This window comes from Bubalus bubalis, chromosome 3, assembly GCF_019923935.1.
Source record: "Bubalus bubalis isolate 160015118507 breed Murrah chromosome 3, NDDB_SH_1, whole genome shotgun sequence".
NCBI lineage: Eukaryota > Metazoa > Chordata > Mammalia > Artiodactyla > Bovidae > Bubalus > Bubalus bubalis.
The window spans coordinates 102,420,904-102,441,873 of record NC_059159.1 but is presented as its reverse complement, the minus strand read 5'-3'; the positions used below and the strand labels follow the sequence as shown (position 1 = coordinate 102,441,873).

Genomic DNA, 20,970 nt, shown 5'->3' with positions numbered 1-20,970 from the left:
ATACAGTTGCTTAATTTTCTTTGTAAAAAACCTTGTTTTTTATTTTTTTAATGTCAAGAAGTCATGTTATACTATTATTCTTCATTCTACTTCAAGAAATAATTTTATTAGAATTTACAATCTTGACAACATCAGGTCCTCTACATTTTAATTTTTCTACTTAAACATCAGATATCATCAGGAAATCTGGCTAAATAAAAGAGTTAATATCTATAAGCCCTTAGGAAAGAGCTTGGCACATAGTAAAGACTGTATATGAATTTGTTAAATAAAAGTATCATGTAAATTTTAATTCCCTAAGAAAACTTCCAACATTTTAAGGTTATTTAGTTCATAATGGTGTACACTAAAGTTGTGTATTTTATTAAAATATATATCAAATGGAATAAATTAGACCCAATATACTCAATTTAACAATATTTGTATGAAACTATGTTTAGAGTGCTAGATTTTGCCAGACATTTTTACAGGTTACCTGAAGAAAACAGCTATCCTGTATTTTCTAGCCAAACAACATCTCTGTTCTACCTGAAAACCAATGCTATAACCAGTCATCTGAAAAGCACCTTGACTTTGGGATTTACCATGCTTCATTTCTGTGTCTAATATACAAACATCACACAGGTAATTCTGAGTCAAATTATCAACTTGACAATAATATCAATCGTTAACATTCTGGAGAATAAGTCATGAACTACAATGTGAAACAGAGTTCATGAAAAACAGGAACTATTTTCATTGAAAAGTTGCAGGATATAAAATTAACACACAGAAATCCCTTGCATTCCTATACACTAACAATGAAAGAACAGAAAGAGAAATTAAGGAAACAATTCCATTCACCATTACAATGAAAAGAATAAAATACGTAGAAATAGATCTACCTAAAGAAACAAAAGACCTTTATATAGAAAACTATAAAACACTGATGAAAGAAATCAAAGGTGACACAAATAGATGGAGAAATATACCATGTTCATGGATCGGAAGAATCAATATAGTGAAAATGAGTATACTACCCAAAGCAACCTATAGATTCAATGCAATCCCTATCAAGCTACCAACAGTATTTTTCAGAGAACTAGAACAAATAATTTCACAATTTGTATGGAAATGCAAAAAACCTTGTATAGACAAAGCAATCTTGAGAAAGAATGGAACTGGAGGAATCAACCTGCCTGACTTCAGACCATACTGCCTGCCTGTAGACTATACTACAAAGCTACAGTCATCAAGACAGTATGGTACTAGCACAAAGACAGAAAAATAGATCAATGGAACAAAATAGAAAGCCCAGAGATAAATCCATGACCTATAGATACCTTATCTTTGACAAAGGAGGCAAGAATATACAATGGAGAAAAGACAATCTCTTTAACAAGTGGTGCTGGGAAAACTGGTCAACCACCTGTAAAAGAATGAAACTAGAACACTTTCTAACACCATACACAAAAATAAACTCAAAATGGATTAAAGATCTAAATGTAAGATCAGAAACTATAAAACTCCTAGAGGAAAACATAGGCAAAACACTCTGACATAAATCACAGCAGGATCCTCTATGACCCACCTCCCAGAATATTGGAAATAAAAGCAAAAATAAACAAATGGGACCTAATTAAACTTAAAGGCTTTTGCACAACGAAGGAAACTATAAGCAAGGTGAAAAGACAGACTTCAGAACAAGAGAAAATAATAGCAAATGAAGCAACTGACAAAGAATTAATCTCAAATATATATAAGCAGCTCCTGAAGTTCAATTCCACAAAAATAAATGACCTTATCAAAATATGTTCCAAAGAACTAAACAGAAATTTCTCCAGAGAAGACATACAGAGGGTTAACAAATACATGAAAAGATGCTCAACATCACTCATTATCAGAGAAATGCAAATCAAAACCACAATGAGGTACCATCTCACGCAGGTCAGAATGGCTGCTATCAGAAAGTCTGCAAACAATGCTGCAGAGAGCAAGGAGAAAAGAAAATCCTCTTATACTGTTGGTGGGAATGCAAACTAGTATAGCCACTATGGAGAACAGTGTGGAGATTCCTTAAAAAACTGGAAATAGAACTGCCATATGACCCAGCAATCCCACTGCTAGGCATACACACTGAGGAAACCAGAATTGAAAGAGACACGTGTACCTCAATGTTCATTGCAGCACTGTTTACAATAGCCAGGGCATGGAAGCAACCTAGATGCCCACTGGCAGACAAATGGATAAGAAAGCTGTGGTACATATACACAATGGAATATTACTCAGCTATTAAAAAGAATGCATTTGAATCAGTCCTAATGAGGTGGATGAAACTGGAGCCTATTATACAGAGTGAAGTAAGCCAGAAAGAAAAACACCAATACAGTATACTAACACATATATATGGAATTTAGAAAGAAGGTAATGATAACCCTGTATGCGAGACAGCAAAAGAGACACAGATGTATTGAACAGTGTTTTGGACTCTGTGGGAGAGGGCAAGGGAGGGATGATATGGGAGAATGGCATTGAAACATGTAAAATACCATATGTGAAATGAATCGCCAGTCCAGGTTTGATGCATGATACAGGGTGCTAGGGGCTGGTGCACGGAGATGACCCAGAGGGATGGGATGGGGAGGGAGGTGGGAGGCGGGTTCAGGATGGGGAACACATGTACACTCATGGCGGATTCAAGTCAATGTATGGCAAAACCAATACAATATTGTAAAGTAAAATAAATTAATTAATTAAAAAAAAGAAAAACACCAGTACAGTATATTAACACATATATATGGAATTTAGAAAGATGGTAATGATGACCCTATATGCAAGATAGCAAACGAGACACAGATGTAAAGAACAGACTTTTGGACTCTGTGGGAGAAGGCAAGGGTGGGATGATTTGAGAGAATAGCATTGAAACATGTATATTATCATATGTGAAATAGATAGCCAGTCTAGGTTCAATGCATGATACAGGGTGCTCAGGGCTGGTGCACTGGGATGACCCTGAGGGATAGGATGGGGAGGGAGGCGGGAGGGGGGGTTCAGGATGGGGAACACATGTACACCTACAGCTGATTCATGTCAACGTATGGCAAAAACCACTACAATATTGTAAAGTAAATTAGCCTCCAATTAAAATAAATAAATTAAAAAAAGAAAAACAGGAATTAATACTAGAAGTGTTTTTAACATAATAAAAACATATGTAACTGTAAAGAAATGAATCTGTATATACAGTATAAGTACAACTTTGTGGGAAAAAGTAAGGCCTTATGAATATCAAAAAAAGTCAAAAGAAAATGTATCAAATTAAACATTGATTTTATTATTCTAGTGAACCTATGGGTAATTTTTTTTTCTTGAACTTTTCTGTATTTTCCTTTACTTTTATAGTAGTCAAAAAAAATTAAGAATATGAAAACAAGTGTGATTAAATTTGTCCACTACTTCCTGATGGCTAAATCTAATATAACTTTAATTAAGGACTTTGACTATGGCATATCATTGCTTCTTCCTGCAGCCATATGTTTCCTACTCTTAAAGTGCGGCCTGGTGAATTCTCTAATGGTCCAGTGGTAAAGAACCCGCCTTGCAGTGCAGGGGACATGGGTTTGATCCCTGGTCAGGGAACTAAGATCCCACATGCCATGGAGCGACTAAGCCCGTGCACTGCAGCTGGAGAGTCCATGCACCACAATGAAAAGATCCCTCATGACTCATCAAAGAGCTTGCATGCCACAACCAAGACTGGAGGCAGCCAAAAAAATAGATACATATTTTAAAAAGCTGGCCACTGAACAATGATCTTACTATGAAAACTCAAGCAGTTTTCTTAAAACTGATGAGACTTTAGTTTCAGATTTGTACAGAGAATGTGCCAGCCTTTGATATAAATCTTCTACTACTGTCAGTTCATTGATCTTCCTGGATAGTGGCAGGTTGTCCTATGCAGATAACACTATTAATAATTAAATTTATTTTTAATTCTAAAATTAAAAATAGGGATAGCAGACATTTACTCAGCAAGTCCTCTATACAAGACATCTTTATAGGAGTTTCCTGACAATAACTCTAGGAAATGAACATAATTTAATCATAATTATTATTCAATTTGAATTTCCTCTATTTATTTACTTACACATCTGTTATCATGGTCCAACCTTCCTTTATTCCACCCTCATTCACACCCTCACCATTCCAAAGGACTCTGAAAAATAATTTTAGGCTCACGTGTCTTACTACAAACGGAGGTTTGCTTTCTCCAGGTATTTTGAAAGTATATCCAAGGTTCAGCTGAGCTGGTTGGTCTTGGAAGAAACGCCTGGTGCAATATGGAGAGAGTGGCCGGGACTGCATGCCTGAGGGCACTCTGTCGAGATTACTCTCCCTTGGTTTCATCTTTACACAACTCAAGGGGAATTTTGGTCCATTTGGTGTAGATAAAGGCCTTCGTGACTTACATCTTTCTTCCTGAAACCCAAAGAAGAGACAATATTTTTAAAGACGAAAGCTCAACCAGAATATAACTGTATTTAACTGAACTAAGGTAGAAGATTTAACATCTCAAATTTATAAAACGTGAGCTCAGGGAAGGGCATTTTAAAATTTTTCTTCAGGTCAGCTTAGTATCACTAGTAGATTTAAGCTACTAACAGTGAGATTTGTGATTTCCCTGGTTGCCCAGTGGTTGAGAATCCAGCTGCCAATGCAGGGGACATGGGTTTGACCCCTGGTCCAGGAAGATCCCACATGCTACGGAACAACTAAGCCCATGTGCAACTACTGAGCCCAGATGCCCCAGAGCCCATGCTCTGCAGCAAGAGAAGCCACCACAATGAGAATCCAACATGGACCAACCAAGACTCAGTGCAACCAAAATGTAATAAAAATTTTTTTTAAAAATTAATGAAATTTAAACAGTGAGTTTTATTTGTATTATGAGAAAGCTGGAAAGTATCAGACAACTCCATGCCCCATCAGATGATTGACAGATACACAAATACAGCGAGAGAGGGAGACAGAGAGAGAATTTGGCATACACTTGGGTTCAGCGATTTCACCTCAAGCAATTTATTTTAAGGAAAAAGTATGGTTGTATGTATAGCTATGGAAATTTTTAGAACAATTAAAAAATTAGAAGCCAACTATACTGGTGAGTAAGCACTTTCCTCTCAGCTCCAAACCCACCTTTGTATACTCAATTTTATGATACTGAACGGGCCACTGCAAATCCCCTTCTGCTTTCCTAGCTGTTCTGCTAGGCTCCACCACTAGACGGCGCTAGAGAAAGACTGCAAGACTAGAGAAGGAGGAAGGGACTGGGAAGTTCACACAGGAAGGTCTCTACATTACAAGATTAAAACAAGATTAACAAAATGGAATGGAAGAAAAAGAGCAATAAACTGAAAAGTCACTGTGCACATTTAAACAGACTGGAGAAAACAGTGAGTAAATAAGGAGAGACTAAAAAGCAGCTATTGCCTTCCTGAAAATTAATCGCCGGTTTTCCACTGATGAGTTACAGTGCCCAGGGGATTGATGGATTTGCACAGATTAATGACCCTGCTTCTTCAGTACCCCTAAATCCAAAGCTCACATTTTCAAGGTTTATTCTAGGACCTGTGTGAGATCTACAAACTATATTCATTAATTCTCTGTATCATTTTAGAAAGGATTTTGGATGCTTGCAAAATTATGGGCAATGGGGTAAAATAAAAATAGAAAGAAATGAGTGTGAAGGGGAAATCAGGGCTGAAAAAGCAAAATGAAGGTAGTGCTCAAGAATGCCCCAAGACCCTCACTGTTACCAAAAAAGAACCCTCACTGTTACTAAAGGGGTGGCCCCAAATACAACTCTGACCTTCAGCCTCAGCACAAGAAAGAAGGAAACACTACTGTTGATAAAATCAAGAGTAGATGTCATGAAACAACAACAACAACTAACTAGACTACATGTCAAGCCTGTGATTGTAGCTTGTGGATCACGCTGTTCCACCAACTATGCCATGATGAATACATGCCACACATCATCACTCTAATGTGACAGGCTGAACAAGAAATTTGACTATGTAAATTCAAACCTAGAAATAAGTCTCCAGGTTTCTGTCTGTCCAGTTGCATCTAAACTTGGTAAACCAAGCTGAGGTTGAAATTCTTTAAATTTGTAGAGAAATCCCTGACATTTCTATCTCTGGATTCTTTATTATACTTACAAAAAATCTGTTTCTATGCAGAAACACACGTTCTCTGATGGCTGTCCTTGTAGAAAACTCTATTTTAGGAGCAATGCCCTGGAAATAAAAGAAACAAATAAAATTATTGGAAAGAAGGTCTTTACTTATCCTATCCTAACGTGAAATTATCCAAGAACCTAAATGCTCTTTTGTGTAGCCAGCATAATCTACACACATTGTCTAAAATATATACATAACAAATATATATATATATATATATATATATATATATATATAATGGAATATTATTCAGCCTTTAAAGAGAAGGAAATCCTGCCATTCATGACAACACAGAAGAAACTTGAGGACACTATACTAAATGAAATAAGCCAGACACAAAAAGATAAACACTGCATATTTCACTTATATGTAGAATCTGAAATAGTCAAACTCAGAGAAACAGCTAATAGAATGCTGGTTGCCAAGAGCTAGAGGATGAGGGGAAAAGGGAAAAGCCAAGTCAAAGGATATAAAATTTTAGTTAGGCAAAATGAATATGTTCTAGAAATGGAATGTACAACAATGTGACATAGTTAACAATACCATTTTAAAAACACTTGTATTGGGGTATAGTGGATTTGGGCTTCCCTGGTTGCTCAGTGGTAAAGAATCCATCTGCGATGCCAAAGATGCAGGATACCGGGTTCAGTCTCTGGGTGGGGAAGATCCCCTAGAGAAGGAATTTGCAACCTACTCCAGTATTCTTGCCTAGAGAATCCTATGGACAGAGGAGCCTAGAGGGCTACAGTCCATGGGGTTGCAAAGAGTCGGAGACCACTGAGTGACTAACACACACACACATACATATATTACCTCATTCAACCTTCATAATAACCCTATAAAGGAAGAACTATTATCAGTCCCATTTTACAGAGGAGGAAACTAAGATACATGGAGATAAGTAATTTACCCAAAATCACAGAGCCATTGAGTGACAAAACTGGGCTTGAACCCAGATAACCTGAGTCTATACTTAGCCACTCTACATGAAGCTCCACTTAGCCCAGAGAGGAGGAGGAGGGGCCCTACTAGTAAGGAATCCACAGTCTGTAATGCAATCTTGTTCACCTATTTAACCTCAACTCCCGGTGGTGACTTACAGACAATAAGGAGGAATGTATTTTCTTTTTCATATAAGTACTCATTTTAGCATAACAGTTTAGAGCTGAAATTTACAGGCTATATCCTATGCAATCCCCTTAGCAATGAGATGGTGGTAACGATGGTTAGGTCAATAATTGGATTTAACAGTAGGAATTTTTAGAATAAACATCTATTTCTGCTTTATTGACTATGCCAAAGCCTTTGACTGTGTGGATCACAATCAACTGTGGAAAATTCTGAAAGAGATGGGAATACCAGACCACCTGACCTGCCTCTTGAGAAACCTATATGCAGGTCAGGAAGCAACAGTTAGAACTGGACATGGAACAAGAGACTGGTTCCAAATAGGAAAAGGAGTACATCAAGGCTGTATATTGTCACCCTGCTTATTTAACTTATATGCAGAGTACACCATGAGAAACGCTGGGCTGGAAGAAGCACAAGCTGGAATCAAGACTGCCGGGAGAAATATCAATAACCTCAGATATACAGATGACACCACCCTTATGGCAGAAAGTGAAGAGGAACTAAAAAGCCTCTTGATGAAAGTGAAAGAGGAAAGTGAAAAAGCTGGCTTAAAACTCAACATTCAGAAAACGAAGATCATGGCATCTGGTCCCATCACTTCATGGCAAATAGATGGGGAAACAGTGGAAACAGTGTCAGACTTTATTTTGGGGGGCTCCAAAATCACTGCAGATGGTGACTGCAGCCATGAAATTAAAAGATGCTTACTCCTTGGAAGGAAAGTTATGACCAACCTAGATAGCATATTCAAAAGCAGAGACATTACTTTGCCAACAAAGGTCCATCTAGTCAAGGCTATGGTTTTTCCTGTGGTCATGTATGGATGTGAGAGTTGGACTGTGAAGAAAGCTGAGCGCTGAAGAACTGATGCTTTTGAACTGTGGTGTTGGAGAAGACTCTTGAGAGTCCCTTGGACTGCAAGGAGATCCAACCAGTCCATTCTGAAGGAGATCAGCCCTGGGATTTCTTTGGAAGGAATGATGCTAAAGCTGAAACTTCAATACTTTGGCCACCTCATGTGAAGAGTTGACTCATTGGAAAAGACTCTGATGCTGGGAGGGATTGGGGGCAAGAGGAGAAGGGGACGACAGAGGATGAGATGGCTGGATGGCATCACTGACTCGATGGACGTGAGTCTCAGTGAACTCCAGGAGTTGGTAATGGACAGGGAGGTCTGGCGTGCTGCGATTCATGGGGTTGCAAAGAATCGGACATGACTGAGCGACTGAACTGAACTGAAGGAAAATTTATATAGGGTACTCAGAGTACCTAAACACTAAGGAAAAATTAAAATTATTAACTAAAAATTAATAATTAAAAACAATATTCTTTCTGCCTAATTTACAAATTCAGTCTTTACCTAACAACAACAACCAAAAAACACAGATTATAATCTCCCCTCAATATTCTTGATCTCAGCAGGAAAAGGAGGAAAAAAGGCTGTTAGGGTAACAAGCGAAATGAAAAAAAATATGAAAGTACAAAGAAAAAGTCACATTGTACTGGAGAAAATAAATCTAATTCTTGATGAACTAATAACAGAAAATAAATGAACTGAATAATTTGTCTGACCTTCGCGTGTCATTTATTCTCATGTCCTATAACATTAATGAAAAGAAATTGGACCCTGGGCTGAAATAAAAATGAGAGAATTAGCATAATGCAGTGATGGAGTGCAAACTTCAAAGCACAAAAGACCAGTGTGAGAATCCTAGATCCACTGCTCACCAGTTCTGTGACTCTGAGTACCCTTTATAAATTCTCCATACCAGCTTCCCCATGCCTAAAATGAGGAAACTAATAGTAGCCAGCTTGCAGGGTTAAAAAGGATTGAATAAAACAATACATGTAAGGAACTCAACACAGGGCCTGGCATCTAGTGAGAATGCAATGAATATCAGCCATTAGTAAAACTTCAGCAATTTATTTTTCCTTATAGAATATTTGAGAGAAATTGAGCTCTCTATCTCTTCACAAATTATTTAAAATATACTTTAACTTCATTGAAAGAACTGATACTTTACCTCTAATGCATGGAGATCTTCCTGACAGTGTTAAAGCTCTTTCTCTTATGATGACCTGCATTTATGAATAACTATAAATAAAACTTCCTGTAGGTTCTTCTTCCTAATTATGCCTATAAAGTTAAACAGAGATAACATCTGGGAAAATATGAGAAAGTGTCTTTTTTCTTGTCTTGATACTTAGCTGGATACCAGCCCAATGTTTGCAAATGGAATTTATTTAATAGAAAACTTGGGCAAATCAAAGTTAATGTAAAGAGTATCTCCCACCTAATTCTCACCAGTTTTTAATCCCCTTTCTGCTTCTGAAGAGCAAAATCTCAGTAATTCACAATAATAAAGGCAAGCATCTCACAAGTACCATGGATATAAGTGATACACAAAAAAACATTTCTGAGAAAAAAAATGATATCAGTGATATTCACCAGATCTTCAAAGATTATGGAGGGCTTAAAGTTATGGCCATCGGGAATTCCGATTAGGAGAACTTTTTTTTTTTTACCATGCAGCACAGCTTGCAGGATCTTAGTTCCCAGGGAGAACTTTTGATGAATGCTTGGCGTTTGAAGTATCAGAAATAGAAGTCCTGTCATCATAAACATCATAGAAACAGGGGTTCTGCATGCCATCTATTCTGCACAGAACTCTCAAATGGAGACAATAACACCTCACCAAATTAAAATAATAGCCACTCATGGAACAGTAGAGTATTAAATATGCTTTTCATAATTTACAAAGATGTAGCCCTTAAAACAGAGGTCATTCAAGTGACATAAAAGTAGAGAAAACTTTCAGAGTTTCTGCAATGTTAAAAATCATCCCAGATAATAACAAAATTAATATTTTGAACTTGGGTTCAGATAATGCCCCCGAAACAGTAACTGCTGTACTCGTAACTGCCATATCTTTTAAGATCCCTCAATAACATCAGTCTGTCACATGTACCACAATGTTCACTGCAGCACTGTTTACAATAGCCAGGACATAGAAGCACCCTAGATGTCCATCAACAGATGAATGGATAAAGCAGCTGTGGTACATTTATACGATGGAATATTACTCAGCCATAGAAAGAAATGAATTTGAGACAGTTCTTGAGGTGGATGAACCTAGAGCCTGTTATACAGAATGAAGTAAATCAGAAAGAAAAAAACAAATATCATATATCAACGAATATATACAGAATCTGGAAAAATGGTACTGATGAACCTATTTGCAAGGCAGAAATAGAGACACAGACATAGAGAAGAGATTTGTGGACACAGCAGGGGAAAGAAAGGGTGGGACGAACTGAGAAAGTAGCATTGAAACATATACTTTACCATATATAAAATAGATAGCCAGTGGGAATTTGCTGTATGACATAGGAGCTCAACCTAGTGTTCCGTGACAGTCTAGAAGGGCAGAATGGAGTGGGAGGTGGGACAGAGGTTCAAGAGGGAGGGGACAAATGTATACCTATGGCTGATTCATGTTGATGTATGGCAGAAACCAACACAACACTGTAAAGCAATTATCCTTCAATTAAAAAAAAATAAATTTTAAAAATATCAGCCTGTGAACCTCTTGTCAGTTTCCCCTCCATTAGTGGAGATCATAATACTTGCCTTGGCTGACTTAAGGACTGTTATGAAGAAAATAAGATATCACATGAAAAAAACCAAAGCAAGTTCACCTGCCAATGCAGGAGATGCAGGTTTGATCCCTGAGTTGAGAAGATCCCCCAGAGAAGGAAATGGCAACTCACTCTAGTATTCCTGCCTGAATAATCTCATGGACAGAGGAGCCCTACAGTCCACAGCATCACAGAGAGCTGGACACAACTGAGCAACTGAGCACACACACAGGCAGCACTACTCTATTTTATTGTTATTGTTACTAAAACAATAGCTATGATTAAATAAACTGATGCTACGTCTTTCAGTTAGTCTGCATTAAGAGCAGATGATAAAACAGATATATGGTTACCAAACTTATGGTTACCACAGGGAAAGAGAGGTGAGGGGGGGAGATAAATTAACAGTTTGGGATTAGCAGATACAAACTACTATATATAAAATAAACAACAAGGTCCTAGTATAGCACAGGGAACTATATTCAATATTCTGTAATAAGCCATAATGGAAAAGAAGGTGAAAAAGAATATATATTATAATAGTGTATATTATTACATATAATATATATAACTGAATAATAATATATATCATATATACATAACTGAATCACATTGCTGTACACAAGAAACTAACACATTATAAAGCAACTATACTTTAAAAATATTTAAATTAAAAAAAAAAGGAGGTGAAAGAAGTAAGCCTTTTATAACTATGGGATAATGTGAATATAGCAGTGACTTAGCCTGGTTAGACAAGACTCCCACGTCTCAGACCAATAGTGGGAATCAGCATTATTTAGCACTTTGAGTGGACATCTCATCAGGGCTGCTAAAGAGAATAAAGGGGCACTAACCAAGATGAAGTGATCTGCCCACAAACAGGTCCTATTATCAATAAAACATTCAGGTTCCAAGAATCCCTTTCCCAACAGAAGCCCTGCTAGGCACCGGTCACTTACTGGAAAGCCTTCGACTGTCTTCATGAGCACCTCCCTACACATCCCAGGGTGCGAAGGTGTCAGCCGTGGCTCAGGGAAGAGAAAGTCCCGTGTGTTTTCTTCATAGTAGGCCAACTCTTGCCACACTACAAATAAAGGAGAAAATGCATGAGTAGATATATATTCTGAAAATGATGTATCTACATCATTTAAACTAAATAAAAGTTGGACCGTTGATGGCAGAGATGACACTCAGATAAAAAGAGATATTTTGATCACAGCACCTGGTACTCAAGAGGCGATGTTTTCTACTACTTTTTATAGCATGCATGATTTTCAAAAGCCTTCCCAAGCATTGATCTAAAGGGTTGCTCCCCAAAATAAAATAAAAAAGAACATCTCTTTCCATCCATCCATCCTTCCATTCTTCACTTTGACAAATGTTTTCTAAGGACATATCATGGGCCAGGTCCTAGGGATAGAACAGGAACAAGGTAGACAATGCTCTGTTCACCCAAAGGTTACAGTGTAGACTAGGGTTCAATAGATTCTGTGGTGCAGGAATGTCAGTATCCCAGTGGCCTAGAGAAGAGCCAGAGCTGTGGCTCTCAGCAGTACTGATACCAACCCCAGGAACATTTTGTAAATCTGTAGGGAAATTTCAAGGGCAGGAACCAGAGGTCAGGGTGTCTTGCAATGCCCAAGACACTCCTGCATAACTTTCTAACATCCTACAGACATTCTTTCAGGCAAGAAACCTTTTTACAATTATCTGAGCCTGGAACCTAACTGCTACATATAAACACAAAGCATTTTTTTTTTTTTGCACAATTTAAAAATACACTGAATTTTCAGGAATGCAGGTACCATGAAAACTAAGGAACAACTGTATTTTGCTTTGTCTAAATCTTTACCAAGATCCTTTCAGCACTGTGAATACTACAAATACTACAAATTTGAATACTATAAATACTATATACCAAATACCATACCTTTCTCAACATTTACATGTTAGCATACATCTCATTTTATTTTAAATCATTTTTCTTTGTACTTCTCCTTTATATTATGGCTGAATAGTACACAAATTATTTGCAGTGAGGTATATAAAGTTGGTTGGTTATATTATCTGTGGGGCTTCCCAGGTGGTGAAGAACCTGCCTGCCAATGCAGGAGACATAAGAGATACAGATTTGATCCCTGGGTGGGGAAGATCCCCTGGAGGAAGCAATATACTTCAGTATTCTTGCCTAGAAAATCCCAAGGACAGAGGACCCTGTTGGGCTACAGTCTATGGGACTGCAGTCAAACACAACTGAAGAGACTTAGCATAGTACATATTACCTAACAATATTATTTCAATATGGTCAAAAGGATAATACAAAATATTCATCACCAAAAGATCATTTCAGGTGCAATATGATTAAGAATCACTGAGCTAAAGGACAGAAAAGCTACCATCTTAGACCCCCTTGCCTACAAAGAAGGTGCTACACAGTGGTTTGGACCAAGAACACCATCAAAAAAGTAATTGTAGTCAGTGAGGAAGCTTTACTGTTTAGTGACTCTTACTTTACTTGTGAGATGAACTTGAATGAGGGTACTTTTTGTTATCTCAAATGTACAAAATAATCAACCTTACATCAAATAATCTGATGGCTTAATGTCTTCCTACTTATTCCATTTAATATGAATGTTAGATTCTAACAAGGATCAAAGTGCAAAAAGAATGTATTCTACATTTTTCATATTTTTTGACTCATCCCTTCAAAAACATGCTCCAGCCACAATGAACTGATATGTTTTTCCCTCCTCTGCTATGTACTTCCTCAGCTTATGCTATTTCTTATAAAACATTCTTCCTTCCCATCCTGTTGAGATATTATTTATCTTTCAAGTTAGTGTCTTACAGTATCTCTAACATACTACAGACTATACAGCCCACCAGGCTTCTTTGTCCATGGGATTCTCCAGGGAAGAACACTGGAGTGGGTTGCCGTTGTCTCTTCCAGGGGATATTCTTGATTCAGGGAACGAACTTGCGTCTGTCTTCTGCATTGGCAGGTTCTTTACCACTAGTGCCACCCGGGGAAGCCCATCTCCAACAAAACAAGTCCAAAAGAGAACTTGATTTTTTCCACAAATAAGCTCTCCTCTACCTTCCTATTAGAGGAACCAGATCTAGTTAATCAACCCAATACTCCAGGCTCTATCCTTTGTTCCACTCTTTCACTCCTTATAGTCATCCAGTAGCAAGTCCTGTTGACTACATCTTCAAAATTAATCTAAATTCTATTCCCTGTTGTTACAGCTACCACCATGGTCTAAACCCCCACCTCCTCTCTCCTGGACTGCCACCATGACCTCCTAGCTAGCTAGTCTCCCTGCTTTCATTCTTCCTGTATTCAAATCTATTCTCCACATACCATGACATTATTTCAGATTTTGACTCTGACCTACTTAAAATCTTCCAACAGGCTTGCTATCATATTAGAATAAAATAAAAGTATCTCATCCTAGCCTTTAAGACTCTTTATAATAAGACTCTAATAACCTCTCCTACTTCATTACCACTCTCCTTAATGGCTCCATAGCATCCCTTCAGCCCTTCTTGCTGTCCTTCAAACACATACATCTACCTTCGATTTTTGTCCTGTTGTTTTCCCTAGATGCATGGCCTGCTCCCTCCTAATGAAAGACAATTGTCGTTGTTCAGTCACCCAGCCAGGTCTGACTCTTTGCAACCCCAAGGACTGCAGCATGCCAGGCCTCCCTGTCCCTCACCATCTCCTGAAGTTTGCCCAAGATCATGTTCATTGCATCAGTGATGCCATCCAGCCATCTCATTCTCTGATGCCCTCTTCTCTTTCTACTATCAATCTTTCCCAGAATCAGGGACTTTTCCAATGAGGCAGCCATTTGCATTAGTTAGTTCAGTCCCATCTGACTGCAACCCCATGGACTGCAGCATGGACTGCACCAACTCCTGGAGTTTACTCAAACTCATTTCCATTGAGCCAGTGATGCCATCCAATCATCTCATCCTCTGTTGTCCCCTTCTCCTCCCACCTTCAATTTTTCCCAGCATCGGGGTCTTTTCCAATGAGTCGGTTCTTTGAATCAGGTGGCCAAAGTATTGGAGTTTCAGCTTCGACGTCAGTCCTACAAACGAATATTCAGAGCTGATTTCCTTCAGGATGGACTGGGTGGATTTCCTTGCTGTCCAAGGGACTCTCAAGAGTCCGCTCCAACACCACAGTTCAAAAGCATCAATTCTTTACTGCTCAGCTTTCTTTATAGTTCAACTCTCACACCCATACATGACTACTGGAAAAACCACACCGTTGACTATATGGACCTAGGTTGGCAAAGTAATGTCTCGCTTTTTAATATGCTGTTTAGGTTGGTCATAACTTTTCTTACAAGGAACAAGCCTCTTTTAATTTCATGGCTGAAGTCACCATTTGCAGTGATTTTGGAGCCCCCAAAAATAAAGTCTGAGACTGTTTCCACTGTTTCCCCATCTATTTCCCATGAAGTGATGGGACGACGCTATGATCTTAGTTTTCTGAATGCTGAGCTTTAAGCCAACTTTTTCACTCTCCTCTTTCACTTTCATCAAAAAATTCTTTAGTTCTTCTACACTTTCTGCCATAAGGGTGATACAATCTGCATATCTGAGGTTAGTGATATTTCTCCTGGCAATCTTGATTCTAGCTTGTGCTTCATCCAGCCCAGCATTTCTCAAGATGTACTCTGCATATAAGTTAAATAAGCAGGGTGACAACATACAGCCTTGACGTACTCCTCTCCCGATTTCAAAAGTCTGTTGTTCCATGTCCAGTTCTAACTGTTGCTTCCTAACCTACATACAGATTTCTCAAGAGGCAGGTCAGGTGGTCTGTATTTCCATTTCTTTAAGAATTTTCCACAGTTTGTGGTGATCCACACAGTCAAAGGCTTTGGTATAGTCAATAAAGCAGAAGTCTTTCTGGAACTCTCTTTCTCTTTCGATGATACAACGGATGTTGGCAATTTGATCTCTAGTTCCTCTGCCTTTTATAAATCCAGCTTGAACATCTGGAAGTCCACAGTTCATGTACTGTTGAAGCCTGGCTTGGAGAATTCTGAGCATTACTTTGCTAGCATGTGAGATGAGTGCAATTGTGCAGTAGTTTGAGCACTCTTTGGCATTGCCTTTCTTTGGGATTGGAATGAAAACAGACCTTTTCCAGTCCTGTGGCCACTGCTGAGTTTTCCAAATTTGCTGGCATATTGAGTGCAGCACTTTCACAGCATCATCCTTTAGGATTTGAAATAGCTCAACTGGAAATCCATCACCTCCATTAGTTTTGTTCATAGTGATGTTACTGAAGGCCCACTTGACTTCCCATTCCAGGATGTCTGGCTCTAGGTGAGTGATCATACCATCGTGATTATCTGGGTCATGAAGATCTTTTTTGTATAGTTCTTCTGTGTATTCTTGCCACCTCTTCTTAATATCTTCTGCTTCTGCTAGGTTCATACCATTTCTGTCCTTTATTGAGCCCATTTTTGCATGAAATGTTCCCAGTATCTCTAATTTTCTTGACAAGATCTCTAGTCTTTCCCATTCTATTGTTTTCCTCTATTTTTCCTCCACCATAGTTTGGTCTCAGGTCAAACAGGGAGGGAATATAGCCCTGCTTTCAACAGAAAATTGGATTAAAGATTTACTGAGCATGGACCCACTCATCAGAATAAGACCCAGTTTCCCCCTCAGTCAGTCTCTCCCATCAGGAAGCTTCCATAAGCCTCTTATCCTTCTCCATCAGAGGGCTGAAAACCACAATCACAGAAAACTAACCAATCTGATCACATGGACCACAGCCTTGTCTAACTCAATGAAACTATGAGCCATGCCATGTAAGGCCACCCAAGATGGATGGGTCATGGTGGAGAGTTCTGACAAAATGTGATCTACTGGAGAAGGGAATGGCAAACCACTTCAGTATTCTTGCCTTGAGAACCCCATGAACAGTATGAAAAGGCAAAAAGATACAACACTGAAAGATGAACTCCCCAGATCGGTAGGTGCCCAATATGCTACTGGAGATCAGTGGAGAAATAACTCCAGAAAGAATGAAAAGAAAGAGCCAAAGCAAAAACACTACCCAGTTGTGGAAGTGACTGGTGATGGAAGTAAAGTCTAAATATGCTGTAAAGAGCAATATTGCATAGGAACCTGGAATGTTAGGTCCATGATTCAAGGCAAATTGGAAATGGTCAAACAGGAAATGGCAAGAGTGAACATTGACATTTTATGAATCAGCGAACTAAGTGGACTGGAACGGGTGAATTTAACTCAGATGACCATTATATCTACTACTGTGGGCAAGAATCCATTAGAAGAACTGGAGTACCCCTCATAGTCAACAAAAGAGCCCGAAGTGCAGTACTTGGATGCAATCTCAAAAACAAGAGAATGATCTCTGTTCATTTTCAAGGCAAGCCATTCAATATCACAATAATCCAAGTCCATGCTCTGACCAGAGGCTGAAATTAAATGGTTCTATGAAGACCTACAAGACCTTTTAGAACTAACATCCAAAAAAGATGTCCTTTTCATTATAGGGGATGGGAATGTAAAAGTAGGAAGTCAAGAAATACCTACAGTAACAGGCAAATTTGGCCTAGGAGTACAGAATGAAGCAGGACAAAGGCTAATAGAGTTTTGCCAAGAGAACACACTGGTCATAGAAAACACCCTCTTCCAACAACACAAGAGACAACTCTACACATGGACATCACCAGATGGTCAGTACTGAAATCAGACTGATTATATTCTTTGCAGCCAAAGATGGAGAAGCTCTATACAGCCAGCAAAAACAAGACCAGAAGATGACTGGCTCAGATAATGAACTCCTTATTGCCAAATTCAGACTTAAATTGAGTAGGGAAAACCACTAGACCATTCAGGTATGACCTAAATAAAATCCCTTAGGACTATACAGTGGAAGTGACAAATAGATTCAAGGGATTAGATCTGATAGAGTGCCTGAAGAACTATGGGCGGAGGTTTGTGACATTGTACAAAAGGTAGTGATCAAGACCATACACAAGGGAAAGAAATGCAAAAAGGCAAAATGGTTGTCTGAGGAGACCTTACAAATAGCTATGAAAAGAAGAGAAGCTAAAGGCAAAGGAGAAAAGGAAAGATATACCCATCTGAATGCAGAGTTCCAAAGAATAGCGAGGAGAGGTAAGATAGCCTTCCTCAGTGATAAATGCAAAGAAATAGAGGAAAACAATAGAATGGGAAAGACTAGAGATCTCTTCAAGAAAATTAGAGATACTGGGAACATTTCATGCAAAAATGGGCTCAATAAAGGACAGAAATGGAATGGACCTAGCAGAAGCAGAAGAGGTGGCAAGAATACACAGAAGATACACAGAAGAACTAACAAAAAAGATCTTCATGACCCAGATAATCACGATGGTATGATCACTCACCTAGAGCCAGACATCCTGGAATGGGAAGTCAAGTGGGCCTTCAGTAACATCACTATGAACAAAACTAATGGAGGTGATGGAATTCCAGTTGAGCTATTTCAAATCCTAAAGGATGATGCTGTGAAAGTGCTGCACTCAATATGCTAGCAAATTTGGAAAACTCAGCAGTGGCCACAGGACTGGAAAAGGTCTGTTTTCATTCCAATCCCAAAGAAAGGCAATGCCAAAGAGTGCTCAAACTACTGCACAATTGCACTCATCTCACATGCTAGCAAAGTAATGCTCAGAATTCTCCAAGTCAACAGTACATGAACTGTGGACTTCCAGATGTTCAAGCTGGATTTATAAAAGGCAGAGAAACTAGAGATCAAATTGCCAACATCCGTTGTATCAACGAAAAAGCAAGAGAGTTCCAGAAAAACTTTCTACTTCTGCTTTATTGACTATGCCAAAACCTTCTGACTGTGTGGATCACAAGAAACTGTTCATATTAGATGCCCAAAATACTGGAGTTTCAACTTCAGCATCAGTCCTTCCAGTGAGGATTCAGGGTTGATTTCCGTTAAGATTGACTTAAGGTTGACTTAAGATTAATCTCCCTGTTGTCCAAGGGACTCTGAGGAGTCTTCTCCAGCACCACAGTCTGAAGGCATCAATTCTTCGGCACTCTACCTTCTTTATGGTCCAGCTCTCATAATCATATTTGACCACTGGGAAGACCATAGTCTTGACTATACAGACTTTTGTTGGCAGAGTAATGTCTCTACTTTTCAACACACTGTCTAGGTTTATCAGTCAATGACAGATCTTGGTTTAAATGTCACCTCATTAGAAAGGGAGCAACCCAACCTACAGGAGCCTGTCACTCCCTACCATATCCCCCTATATTACTTTCAACCTAATAGTTATCACTAATTGCTATTTTTGTTCAGGCATTCATTCATTATCTGCTACCATGAATGCTCCATGAAAGCAGTAACCCTTCCATTCATCATTAAATTCCTGCCAAGATTGTCCCTAGAAAGGTGTGAGCTTAGGTGTCAGTTACTAGTGACACCTAAAGGTGTTAGTTACTAGCACAGGGCTCAGCCAAGACAATCTTGCCTGAAAAGGAATACTGTCAGCATCTTTCATAGGTCCCTTGAGATATCATTCAAGACAGACATATTAAAACTGAATCACAATGTCCAGAAATGAGTGGAAACCTAGATGAGTGGGATGGGGGGAAGGGTGAGAGGGAGGTTCAAGAGGGAGGGGATATATATATACTCTTAGCTGATTCATGTTCTTGTACAGCAGAAAACAATATAACACTGTAAAGCAATTATCCTCCAATTAAAAATAAAATTTACAAAAAGAAAGAAAGGAGTGGTAAAGTGCAGCAACCCTGTCTCAAGCCTGTGAAACATGCCTGAGCATAGTGAGTACTATTTTATAACTGCTTCTTGAATGAATGAACATAATGATTAATACATTAACCACTCGGTAGGTACTAGTTCCGCTCTGTAAGACTGAGTTTCCACAACTGTAAAAAAAAAAAAGAAAAAAAAGAGGGAGACACAGACTAAATGTTCTCCAAAATCTTTGCCAATCTTATCATTCATTCATTTTTTAATAATTTCTTTTCATTCATACATTCAAGAAATATGCATTGAGAACATACTATGTGCCAGGAGTTCTAGACACTGGATGGATGATACTGAACAAGATGGATACAAGACCTGTCCTCCTGACACTTACAGTCTGTAATTATTAAACAATTAGTCAAATAAGCATACAATTTAAAATGATGATAAAGGGAATTCTGTGGCAGTCCAGTGGTTAGGACTCAGCATTTCCACAGCAGGGGGGCACAGGTTCAATCCTTGGTCAGAGAACTAAGATCCCACATTCTATATGCCATGCAACTCGGCCAAAATAAATAAAATAAAATGATGATTCAGAGGAAGATAGGGAGAGAGGTGGGAAAGTGGGTGGAATTCTAAAATCAATCTTCTACTTCACTAGTTTCATCCAGGCCTTGTTTTGTCAATGCGCCTTTTAAAACACTTTCTGTGATGGGTATGACCTCCTACCTTTGTTGGCCAGAAATAGACTTCCTCATACCAGGGCTCAAAAGTGCCACCTGAAAACGGGAAGTGAAATAACAATTTCCTCACCCATTATTAGCAACAAAACACAACTTTTTAATGAAGCTCAGACCACAGTGGTAGGTTCGGACAGAGCTGGTTCAAATCGTTGTTTCACCAATTACCAGCTATGTGACTTTGAGTAAATCACGTATATTTCTTAACTTCCTTTTCCTCTTCAGGGAAATGCCGAATTCATAACAGCACTTGTCCCTTAGGTCTACTGTGAGGACAAATGACAAACATGTGAAGCAGAGCACAGAGAGCGGCTTTACCTCCCATGATCACAAATGCTCTGTGACAGCAGCCCAGCAGTGTTCCCAGCACTACTGGCCTCCATGAACATCATGTGTTTTCAGCCATATGTTCCTACCAAGAATATGTGGATGCATGGTGTGATGCTCTATCACGGGCTTT

At 38.7% G+C, this 20,970-nt stretch overlaps 1 protein-coding gene across 16 annotated transcripts in view; it reads right to left on the bottom strand.

Moving 5' to 3' along the window:
• Positions 1-20,970, bottom strand: part of SPATA6L (spermatogenesis associated 6 like) — a 112,899-nt gene that overhangs the window by 71,573 nt on the left and 20,356 nt on the right. For 15 of the 16 annotated variants that reach the window (XM_025279103.3, XM_045165051.1, XM_045165050.1 and 12 more), the window contains 3 exons: positions 11,954-12,078; positions 6,204-6,281; positions 4,222-4,461 (listed from right to left, as the gene is read on the bottom strand). In XM_025279103.3, the coding sequence (XP_025134888.1) occupies positions 4,222-4,461; positions 6,204-6,281; positions 11,954-12,078 (443 nt within the window). The remainder of the gene's footprint in view (positions 1-4,221; positions 4,462-6,203; positions 6,282-11,953; positions 12,079-20,970) is intronic. The other variant, XM_045165047.1, reaches the window with a different exon arrangement.